Here is a 12,647-nt window from a genome sequence, read left to right on the forward strand (position 1 = left end):
GGCCACTCAGCACAATGGAGTTCTGTTTAAAGGGTCTTTTGGAGCAATTCCTCTTTTGAATATCGTTGCTAAGAGATTGTGACATTTGCAGTATGGGGATGTTGAGATTTAAGCCCTTTTTGTTTTGAAAAGATAATACCTTCATTAGATAAATAGCATTATTGATCAGTTAGATTATAATTCTTTCCAATCTAAATTTTCTTCTTTCTTCTTCCTTCTTCTGCAGATAAGTGGCATTCAAGTAGGGAAGAAATGCTTTTGTAAAAATCTGTCCAGTGTTATCCTTACAACCTAATGTCCACTGACCTGTCATTAAGAGCAAGAAACAATACCTAACATTTATAGAAATTGTTCTCAAATATGTACCTTAACATTTGGATTAACTTCTATCCAGTTTATTTGAATTTTATTGTGTATTGAAGTTCCTGTGTTTATGTTTTATCAAAATTTTGAATGTACTGCCAAGAAAGTGGTTGTTAAAATTTTAAAGTTAATCGCCTCTTAACCTCTTCTGATGAAGGAAATTAAGAAAAGCAGCCCATTTGGAAGTACACAGGGAAGGAGATGGTTCTAGTACCACAGACAACACACAGGAGGGAGCAGTTCAGAGCCACGGAACCAGCACCTCTTATGGCGTCGGCGCTGTCTTCAGAGACCTCTGGCACGCGGCTTTCTTTTTATCAGGGTTTGTATTTATTCAAGGCTTTATATGGCATAGAGATGCACTATCCCTTTTCTGGGACTCAGTCTCAGTTAATGATTATTTTTTTTTCAACTTTTTTTTTTTTTTTTTTTAATAAATTTTATTTATTTTTGGGACAGAGAGAGACAGAGCATGAACGGGGGAGGGGCAGAGAGAGAGGGAGACACAGAATCGGAAACAGGCTCCAGGCTCTGAGCCATCAGCCCAGAGCCTGACGCGGGGCTCGAACTCACGGACCGTGAGATCGTGACCTGGCTGAAGTCGGACGCTTAACCGACTGTGCCACCCAGGCGCCCCTCAGTTAATGATTATTAATGACTTTAAATATGACAGTTCTGGGGGGTGCCTGGGTGGCTCAGTTGGTTAAGCATCTGACTCTTGACTTCGGCTCAGGTCAGATCTCACAGTTCGTGAGTCAAGCCCCACTTTAGGTTCAGTTGAGGCCCTGGAGCCTGCCTGCTTCAGATTCTATGTCTCCCTTTCTCTCTGCTCCTCCCGCATTCATGCTCTTTCTCTCTCTCTCTCAAAAATAAATAAACATTTTAAAAAAAGAAAGAAAGAAAGAAAGAAAGAAAGAAAGAGAAAGAAAGGAAAGAAAAGGAAAGGAAGGAAAGAAGGAAAGGAAGAAAGGAAGTAAGGAAGGAGAGGAGAGAGAGAGAGGGAAAGAGAGAAAGAAAAAGAAAGAAAGAAAGAAAGAAAGAGAGGAAGGAAGGAAGGAAGGAAGGAAGGAAGACACAATATTATAATTGGGCACCTGGGTGGCTCAGTTGGTCCCACTTCGGCTCAGGTTATGATCTCGTAGTTCGTGATTTCGAGCCCTGTGTCAGGCTCTGTGCTGAAGAGCTCAGAGCTTGAACCCTGCCTTGGATTTTGTGTCTCCCTCTCTCTCTGCCCCTCCCCTGCTCAGAGTCTGTCTTTCTTTCTCTTTCTCTCAAAAATAAATAAACATTTAACAATTTTTTTTAAATATGGCAGTTCTGGTATGGATTTTGTTTTGATAAATTATAATGCTACAGATGATGGAAAAACAGAGACCATAAAGTTTACTTTGGGATATGTGTAAATACATCTATATGAGAATGAGTATATACCATCACAGTATGTTTAGTTGGGATTTCTTGATTTTGGTTTATTTAATGATTTTTCAAATACTGTTTGACTTCTATTGAATTGGTCATTTTATTTTTATCAGCACTATTAGTCAAAGTGACTATTAATGCCATGTGAGTTGTACATTTTTCTCTAATCCCTGCTTCAATTATGTAAAATTATCTGAAGTAAAACATATAGGCATTATTATTTAAAATAATAAAATGTATACCATAGCATGAAATTCTGGTTTTATACATTGGGCTTTTTGTATAGTTTGTATCACAGCAAAGATTTACCAAATAGGGAAATATAATTACAGCAAACTTCAAAAATAAACCTAATTCAATCTTGTATTGTCATTTTTAATGGTTGATTCAAAACATGTAAGGGTTATATTAATAGTTTACATAGACATAATAAGTTTGAAAAAAGTTAAAAAGCTATGATCAAAACACAGAATTGATAAAACTTGCCAAGTTAATAAATCAAGGGATACTGCACGTAACTATTTTTGAGCACTTTTGTTAACTCCTTCACTAGTATCATTGTTTCCTCAACTTGTGTTTGTGCTCTTAATGATAAAGTTTATCATACGTTACACAATTAAGCCATGGTATCCTGGGAGTATTTTCAAGTGCTTGTAATTTTGAGGGAAATTGTACCAAAGCCTAAGTTTGAAGTAACATGAAATTAAGTTGGATCCCCTGACCATTCCAACCACCTGTTCTTTGTCCAGAAAAGATACAGGCTTTGGTTTTATTTTGAATTTGACTTTCATTGTCTTTGTTAGTTTTTTGTTGTTGTTGTTTGTTTTTTAATAAATAGCTGTCCTTTCCAACAGTAGGATGTGAAAGTTTTATCACTGTGAAGTCAGTTTCTTAAGACCTTCTGATGAGCACTTATAAATAGCATAGTATATATGTTTTGCTTTTGGGGAATCATTTAGTTGTTTGGGTTGTCCAAAACTAAAATTGTATTACATAGTATTCAAAATCCCCCTAGATCAATAGGTTAGTGCCTTTGGAATTCTACCATGTTTCTCTAGTCAAATGAGATTCAGACTTCAATTTTCTTCCTTTTGGACTATAGAATGACCTTGACTACCAGTCACTGATATTATAATGGCTAAATCCCTTTGGATTTATATCTTTAAAATGACAACTTTGTAATCTAAATGTTTTTATTTTTTTAAAAAAATTTTTTTTTAACGTTTATTTATTTTTGAGACAGAGAAAGACAGAGCATGAACGGGGGAGGGGCAGAGAAAGAGGGAGACACAGAATCGGAAGCAGGCTCCAGGCTCTGAGCCATCGGCCCAGAGCCCGATGCGGGGCTTGAACTCACGGATCGCGAGATCGCGACCTGAGCTGAAGTCGGATGCTTAACCGACTAAGCCACCCAGGCGCCCCTCTAAATGTTTTTAAAGATGTACTATTTTAATCTGTCTCATTTTGGAACGGGTTTGTTAGCATATGAATGAATGTTTTAAATATTAGGTACAAAAAGATCTTAAGAAAAATGTTAATTTTGGAATTTCTAAACTGAGTTCTGAAATCTTGATGATGTCTTGTTCTTTCAAGCTTTGATAAATCAGAAAGGCCTTAAACTGAAATACCAACTGAGACTTAAAATTGTTTCTGGTGATAATAAATTGAAAAGCTAGATACCTCCATTAAGGTATCTGAATTAACATAACTAGGAAAATAAATGTATGACCACACAAATGTTTAAGCTTCATGTAGAGTGTCTGTTGGTTTTGTAGATGTTAGGATGAAAACTACTGTTTATTTTTATATCCTGAATTTGTAAGTTGGGAAGGCCCTATTTATCATTTCTAAGTACATTTCATTTTCAGGATTAAACAATTTTTTAGATAAGGCATAATATTTCTCATTTGAAAAAAAATTAGGAATTATTGTAAAAGAATTCCATGAACCTAAGAAAACAAAGCCAACGAAAGTAGCAATTTAAAAAGATGTAGAAATCAACTATACTTCCTAAGTATTTAGTACTTTAATTTCAAAGAATTATAGTCATAAATTAGCATAATTATAAGTTTTAGTAAGAATATTGAATAGGAAGAATTACATCTAGCTAGTATATCTCTTCAGCATAATACCTTCTTCAGAATTCAGATACTAAGGTTTCTTACCTGTTCTTTAATTTACTATCACAATATCACTGAAAAACAGTCAATATAAATTGACTTGGTGGATGAGAGACAGATGCCAGAGTAAAACTGGTCATACGTTAATTCAGATGGCTGACCTCCATATTGACTATTTTTAACACCTAAAGATTTAATAAATTGATTTTTTTCACATAATGTAGTATACTGCATAATGAATTAAAGTGGTACGCAGTCCCACCATAAATTTTTGGTATAAGGATTAAAATTTTATTTTTAATTTAAGTCATTTAAGCTATGAACTGGGTGAAGCGTGTCTTCCACAGACAAGGATGAAGACCATGTAAATATCAGTATATCACAGATTTTTCAAAAATATCTTAGGCCAAGGGCGCCTGGGTGGCTCAGTCAGTTAAGTGTTCAACTTCGGCTCAGGTCATGATCTCGCAGTTCGTGAGTTCAAGCCCTACGTCGGGCTCTGTGCTGAAAGCTCAGAGCCTGGAGCCTGCTTTGGATTCTGTGTCTCCCTTTCTCTCTTCCCCTCCCCTGCTCTTGCTCTGTCTCTCCCTCTCTCTCAAAAAGTGAATAAATGTTAAAAAATTTTTTCTATATCTTAGGTCACAGATTAACTCATTAAGCTCTGCTAGAGCCACTCTGTTTTGGAGTAGTCCTAGAAAAATTACAGGTACCATACATAAACCTGGTACATAATACATAATTTGGTACACACCTCTCAAATTTGCATGTTACAAAGGATACCTAGGGAAACAGGGGCCCAAAAGTCTTTGAAGGGCTATGTTAGCATATCATGAAGGTATATGCATAGCTGTGCACACAGTAGAGGTAATATGTAGGCTTCTGTGTCATTTTCTAATGTCTGAGATTTTATGCATTCTGTCTCTCTAGCTTCCTTTCCCTCTGGATTCTTAACCTTGTAGAAATGACAGCAGGACTAGAAATTTCATACCATGTTCTAGAATAAGAGTTATTTGCTACTGTTAACTTTCCCCATAGGAACATCTCTCGAATATCCTTTAGTACTGGAAGGATAATCTTCAGTTGGGTCTATTTATATACCTCTAAATGTTTTCAAGAGCACCAACAAAGATTTCCAACTTTTTTTTTCCCTATAGCAGTACAGAGTACCATGAATGTTATGATTACCTGATGAGGTTTTTCAAATAGAAACACACTGGTTTTCATGTTTGGTACAGTAGATCTGAAATTTCATAAGCTAGTAAATTCTTTAAAAGTTGTGTTACATTTTTGGTTAAAGTTTTCAGTGTTGAAAAACGCAACCATTTTCATGATTTATTTATGGCATAGGCTGTACATTTATTTGCATTTTTTCAGACAAGACCAAAATCATCATTCATCTCACAAAGGAACTAAGCTAATTACACTGCTTACATTTTTGAAAGTCATTTCCTCCTCAGAGTATTTTTGACATAGAGTTATCCTTCTTGACTTGTCAAGCATAAGACTTTTAAAACAATTCTACACAGGTCATGCCATTCAAAGATTAATGTAGTAGGCTAGTTACAAAATTAACTATAAAGTTATAAAACATGGTAAGCCTTGACCATGGCAGTGGAATTGCACATTGTTTCTTTGCAAATGCTTTTTGTTCAAAATCCAACGCATGAAATACTGTTTCTATCACAGAAATAACTAAGAGCAGTATGGCCTAGTATGTCTCCTGTTTTCACCGCACTGCTAACCTCATTGCCCACATGCCTGTGACTCATGGTATTTGGGTTGATCTAAGAAAAAAATTGTTAACTCTGGTTTTTACCAAGTTAGTGTATTATATGCATTAAATGTAGCTGTCAAAAGGTAGATTTTTTTTGTGGATAATATGAAAAAAGTACCATTTCTTTCTATACTACAGTACTTTAATTCCTAATACCAGCTTTTTTTGTACTGTGTGTTTTATTTTTGGTAGAGAACGATGATTTAGATACATATGTTTGTTTTAAAATCAAAATGCTATTCACTTACTCTTATTTTTGTACATATTTTAAAGTTGACTTGAATGAAGTACCCATCCCTTTAAAAATTAGTCTAAGTAGAATTTTACAATATTAGTATTTTAAATATATCTCTCAGTCCTACTCCCTTTCTCTAGTATCTTTACTCCCTAAAACAATGGAATGTGGTAATAAAGCATCTGAGTCTTGGTAACCTGTGTTCCTTTTGAGAAACTAATATTATTCTCTGAGGTTCTTACTTTCAGCTCTTAATGGCACTATGAACGACACAGCAGTCAGTGGTGGAACTAAACATCACCTGGAGCAGCCAGTTTTTGACCCTCTTTACCTCCATTAATTGGAATTTAGCTTTCCTACTCTCTCTTTCCTTTCCGCATTTTTGTGATGCTCAAACCAAGAATACCCTAATCAGGGTACAAATCAGCTTGTACTTTTTAAAAGATGTAATTTTATTTTGAAACAATTTCAAACTTCTAGAAGAGTTGAGAGAACAGCACAAAGAACTCCCATATATCTTTCACCCAGAGACCCCATTTAAATTCTGATGGTCTCTGTTAATAGCTTTGTTCCTTCCCGCAGAAGCTCTAATCTGGGTCATGTCTCTCTAGTCTCCTTCAGTCTGGAACAGACATCAGTCTTTCCTCAACTTTCACGTTTTTAACATTTCTGAAGACTTACAAGGAAGTCATTTTGTACAAAGTCACTTAATTTAGGTTTTGCCTCTGGTTGGGATCTGACTCCAAATGTCTTGTGAGTGCCAAATATGTGTATCTTTTCCTAACTCCAAGGTCAGCATTATCAGTTTGTTGGTACTTGAAACTGGCCATGGTGGGATTACTTACACCATGGAAATCAGGAAACACTACAAACAAGGACTGTAGAGCTGGTTGTTTAACATTTAGCAGCATAATACTGAGTTAGTAGTGTGATGTTTCTTCATGATTAAACCCAAGTTATGCATTTTTGGCAGGAATATCAGAGAAGTGATACTTAGTTCTTATTGCATCCTATCAGATGGAAAACAAAGTAAATTTGTTCCTTTACTGCTGATATTGATGTTAATCACTTAATATAATATCTACCAGATTTCTCCATTGTATATTTACTTTTCCCTTTATAATCAACAAATCTCCTGTGTGGAGACACATGAAGATTATAAAAATAACTTCTTTCTCATCCTACCTTCACCTTCTAGTTTTAGCATCTATTTGATGATTATTGCCTGAATTATGGTGGTTGCCGAATGGTGATTTTTCTTTCTCTGTCATTTCTTCTGCATTTATTAGTTGACATTCTGCTTTAAGGATAAGCTTTCCCTTATTTATTCCTAGATTTTCATTTTATTCAATTGGTTAATGTCATTATTCATTTTGATGATCAGATTGGCCTAAATTTGGCCAGTGGAGCCCCTTTGAGCAGTTTGTCTTTTTCATATTTCCCTATCATTCCTTGATCACTTTCTTACTTTCTAGAACAACAAAATGTTTTAGGTTCGGCTTGTACTTCCTCTGTCTCAGCCCTGGAGTCATCCATTTCTTCGAGGAGGGTGGTATATAGAAAGCAAGATCTGAGTTCTAAAAGTGCTCATTGCTGTTGTGGTGTTAAAACTCCCAGACCTTCTTAGTGGGCAGAGCTGGAAAGTGGTGTGTGTGTGTGTGTGTGTGTGTGTGTGTGTGTGTGTATCCCTCTACTTTTATTTCTATATTTAGATGTATTATAAACCATTACTTTGCAATGATAGCTCCAATTCAAATATGGTACCTCAAAGTTTATCTTTTCTTTATATTCACATGTTCCTTCTCTATCACTGAAAAATCTGATTCCCATTGTCCTCAGTATACTTATTTATTCAGTTAGTCTCCATTTGTAGCCCATTCCCAAAACCCCATTGGGCTACACCTGACACCTTGCCCCAGAATTGTCCTTGAATGGGGTGCTATTATTGGCTGCCACCGGTCTGCCCTGCTGCCCCACTGCAGCACTTCTCAAGCAAGAGCCCTTACTACCAGCCACTGCCAAGCTGCCTGTTTGTATTTTGAGCTACTTTGTAAACTCTGAGGGTGGTACTTATATTTGCTATGTTCTTTGTCCTTTCAGCTTGGTTTGCAACTTCTCTGCATTTAGTTTGTGAGAAACATCAGAAAGCTGCTATAGCTTAGTAACTTACTGTTGATGTCTCCTGAGGGTGTTCCATGTACTTTGAGGAGATAGTGGGGAAAGAAACAATCCAGAGAAGATTGGAAGTAGAGATAAAGAAGAGAGGAAGGGAGATAGCAGAAAGGTATGTGGAATGGGTTACTGCTAGTACTTCCATCCTCCCCTCCACCAAGAGTACATTCCCCTCAGAAAAATCCCAGAGGCAGCAGTTACTACTGATTCAAAGCCCTTTTCCCTAGGCCTTTATCTTTTTGCCCTTTAGGGTTCTGGTTCACTCTGCAGGTTTTCAGCTATTTTTTCTACTTTGACTATAGGCCTCCAGGCCTGTGTTTTCAACTGCCTAGTGATCTTTCTAAGGATGTTCCTAGGCCCTTGAGGGCCAGCATTTCCATCTTCTAAGATAAATTTCTCCTCTTGCATATCCTGTCTGATTAATAGTTCTACCAATTTTCCAGTCTTCTTTCATCCCATTCATCTCCTTTTCCCCGTTTTTCCACCCCAGTGTAATTTCTAAGAACCTTCATAGATCCCTTTCCAGCACACTGGTCTAGCTTTTCAATTCTCACATTTTTGAAATATCAAGACTTTATTTCCCTAGGTCTTTTTCTATATCCACATGTTGCGCAATGTTTAAGGGAGAGATGTGAAGGGAACAATTAATAACTGATGATTTTATCACTTTATTCCTGAGGCAGAGAGGGTCACACATTTTCTCTGCATCTTTTATCTTCTGTTTTGCCCTTTCTCCTCTCTACTTTAATCCATTTTCCTCCTTCCCTCTGTAACTCTTAAGTGATCTTTGTTCAATGGTTCATTCCCTTGGTCTCTCCATCTCTTAGGGTCATATAGAAAGAAAAGGGTCAGGAGATTGGGCTTCTGAGTCTTGCAACTCTATGGAGATGTGTTCTGAATGACTAGAAGGCATCAGACATCTGCGAAGCTTATGGGAAGTGTGGTCTGTACCATTTAGTAACCTTGCAGGAGAAGATCAGGAAGAAGAGAGGCCTGTTTGTATAAAACAAAAGCTTTTTAGGCTTTGATGAGTGTGTTAAGAAATCCCATCAGGCAATTTCCCCAAGAGGAGGCACTTGGAGGTAGTGTGGAGAATATAGTTACCTTCATAGTCAGAAGGTCTGTATTCTAATGCTGGCTTTGCCTCTAACTAGTTCTGTCACCTTATATAAGTTACTTAGATTACTTAGATCTCTTTATATCTCTGATCCATTGTTTCCAAAATGAGCATTTAGAATAGGTGAGTTCTAAGGTCCTACAAAGTTCTAAAAGATTCCAATACGACTGAGTTAACTATAGTATTAAAGATATGTTTTTTGTGTGCATTTTTAAAAAATTTTGTTTTTTGGCCTTTAAAAAAAGCAATATAATTTTTTTTTCCTGCAAGTCTGATACTCTGCAGAAAATTCAAGGGGATTTATTTAAATAAAGTTAAATGCAATTGCTTTTTAATAATACAGGCTTAATAATTTAGGCTTAATCTGCATTGAGCACATTTTAATTTTGTGTGGGACTTCCACTGTATTTCTGCTATTTCTTTTGGATAGCTATTCTTTCACCCTCTGTAGTCTCTGAGAGTCTCTGAAAAAGACTCCTCAAGCATTGGCCTGTTAATCAAAAAGTCTTGTTTATTATTTTACATGTTGTATTTTATGTATTGAAAATAATTAAATTCCTATAAGTGAAGAATTTCAGTGGTAGCCTTTTAGGTAATTAATGGCTACATGATGCTAATATTTTTTCCAGAGTATTTCTAGTGGGTGAAAGAGGTTACTTCTTTATTTTCTTTGCGTTGTTCATGTCTACTTCTTCCATTAGTTATATTTCTTTCTAATTTTTTTAAATGTTTATTTACTTTTGAGAGAGAGAGAAAGAGAGCAGAGGCAGGGGCAGAGAGAGAGAGGAAGACACAGAATCTGAAACAGGCTCCAGGCTCTGAGCTGTCAGCACAGAGCCCGATGCAGGGCTCTAACTTGTGAACTGCAAGATCATGACCTGAGCCGAAGTCAGATGCTTAACTGACTGAGCCACCTAGGTGCCCAGAAACTTGTATTATAAAGTTTTCCCTTTCTTAACATATTTTTATGCTACAAAAGGTTATATGGCTCCTTTGTATACTACAATGAATTTATCAGAGATATTTATTTATATATACTAATAGTAAAGTATTGGGGTAAGCAAAAGTATTAAAACCAAGATAAACCACCAGTCACAATTTAATCTAATAATTATAGAAACAGTTTTTTTGTTTTTTGTTTTTAAATTTATTTTTTGAGAGAGAGCACATGCACTCACAAGTTGGGGAGGGGCAGAGAGAGAAGGAGAGAGAGAATCCTAAGCAGTCTCCGTGCTGTCGGTGCAAAGCCCAACTTGGGGCTCGATCTCACAACCCTGAGATCATGACCTGAGCTGAAATCAAGAGTCAACACTTAACTAACTGAACCACCCAAGCACCCTTAGAAACAGTTTTTAAACAAAAATTTAAAATATATTATTAACTGTAATAAAAAGGGCAAAGTTTTGATCATAGATTTTTCATAAAGACCAAGTGATTTTAATCAAGAATCATTTGATAAGTTAGGGCATGTCTCTTAGAATTGATATTTGTTAAGACCTCAAAACCAATCAAGTAAGCTAAATTAGGACATTGATTGACAATTATTGACTTACTTTTTATGATAGGTATTCTATTTCTAAATTATTTATTGTAAAAAATAAGATAGCCATTAAAATTCTGAAAAATAACTACCAGATTTAATTTTTAACAGAGCATAATTTCTATCAGTAACCCATGAAAATAAGCTAGGTCTACATAACATGCTTCTGCAATTTCTTCTTTTTAGATCAAAGAAAGCGAAGAATTCAATTGATAAATCAACTGAGACTGACAATGGCTATGTATCCCTTGAAGGGAAAAAAACTGTTAAAAGCAGTGAGGAGGGAATACAAAGCCATGAACCTCAGTGTGAAACTGTTGGACCAGAAGAGACAACGTGGCACACAGGAACACTGAGGAACATTTCCAGCAAAGTAAGTGTGATTTTTAAAATTGTTTGTTTGTGTGATCTTTTATCAGCTGATGGAAAGTGACTTAGACATCGGAATCACCTTTGAAGTATGTATTTTTTCCAGAATTTATTCTGTAGCCTTTACAAATCACACTGATAAAGCTGAAAATAAAGTTACTTGATTAAATTTGATCGCTAGTGTAACTTGGTGCCTTCTGAATTGATTGATGGCTCCAATTTTTCCAAAATGTTAAAGCACTTGGGGTTGCCTTGGTGGCTCAGTCGGTTGGGCGTCTGACTTCAGCTCAGGTCATGATCTCAGAGTCCGTGAGTTTGAGCCGCACGTTGGGCTCTGTGCTGGCAGCTCAGAGCCTGGAGCCTGTTTCAGATTCTGTGTCTCCCTCTCTCTCTGCCCCTCCCCTGCTCATGTTCTGTCTCTGTCTCAAAAATAAATTAAAAAACATTTAAAAAAATTTTAAATGTTAAAGCTCTTTATAATTTATAACTGATGTTTGTTAAACCTACCTTCTCTTTCCTCGTTTCTCTGTGTGTGTGAGAATTTGTTTTAAATGGAACATTTAAATTATTTTAGAAACTGAACTAGGAATGTGGCTTTCCATCCATGTTCTCCATAAGAAAATATTACCTGTTTTTCATTTCATTACCTTTGGTGTCAGCACATTTGTTCTGTTTTGTTTTGTTTCGTTTTGTTTTGTTTTTAATTTGAAAAAAAATTCTTATTGATGACATTTGTTAAGGATAGCAATTGTTTGTTTACTTTTCCAAAATAATAAAGAAATCCAGCATTTATTGTAACAAAGCCTATTGTAATATTATATATCTCTTTGTTTCTTTCAGGTTTTTTTGTTAAGTAATTTTTTTCTTTAAAAAACTGTTACAATAAAACAGTATGGCCAAATTAAAAGATGTTTGCTTCTGTTACATATAGAATGTGAGCATGAACATTTATGTTGCTTCTTTAGGTTTGAGTGAAATATGTGTTACCACTTGACAATACATGTATTTTCAGTACCAGTAGCATACAATAAATACCATGGGGTGCAGTGAAATAGAGTCCCTTACTCTGATTTTAGATTTTGGAAGCATTTAGCTCTTTAATACTGTGAGCTTCACATCACTATCATCATTCACCAGATAAGTTTTTAGTCCTACCGCTTTCAAACACATTTTTAGCTGTGTATTACCTACTAAAGTTATATGAGTTTATTGAGAAAATCAAAACTAAAGCTCTGGAGTCTCCCAGTTTCAGAATTTCCAAACTCTGGATGTCTCTTACAAATTGGTATGGACATAACGTCTGTCTGATATGCACATACATACAACTGCCATTCACTTCCCCCTGCCTCATAAGCCATTATTAAACCAGTAATGGGCTTATAACTGACCGCATTTTGGGTTTGTAGAAATAGTATAATAAGTTCATCTCGGTTTTCTCAGTTCCTCTTAAATAAATGGTCTCTGTTCTTCTTTTATCCTATTTTATATTTCTTAATTTTCGAATCTATTTCTCATCCTTTTGTGAGCAGAAATTTTAT

At 35.7% G+C, this 12,647-nt stretch overlaps 1 protein-coding gene across 1 annotated transcript in view; it reads left to right on the forward strand.

Moving 5' to 3' along the window:
• The window catches only part of PHTF2 (putative homeodomain transcription factor 2), a 94,200-nt gene that overhangs the window by 53,162 nt on the left and 28,391 nt on the right, over window positions 1-12,647 (forward strand). The window contains exons 6-7 of the mRNA XM_049642856.1: window positions 521-685; window positions 10,927-11,113. Of these exons, the coding sequence (XP_049498813.1) occupies window positions 521-685; window positions 10,927-11,113 (352 nt within the window). The remainder of the gene's footprint in view (window positions 1-520; window positions 686-10,926; window positions 11,114-12,647) is intronic.

Source organism: Panthera uncia, chromosome A2, assembly GCF_023721935.1.
Source record: "Panthera uncia isolate 11264 chromosome A2, Puncia_PCG_1.0, whole genome shotgun sequence".
In the NCBI taxonomy this organism is placed as follows: Eukaryota; Metazoa; Chordata; class Mammalia; order Carnivora; family Felidae; genus Panthera; species Panthera uncia.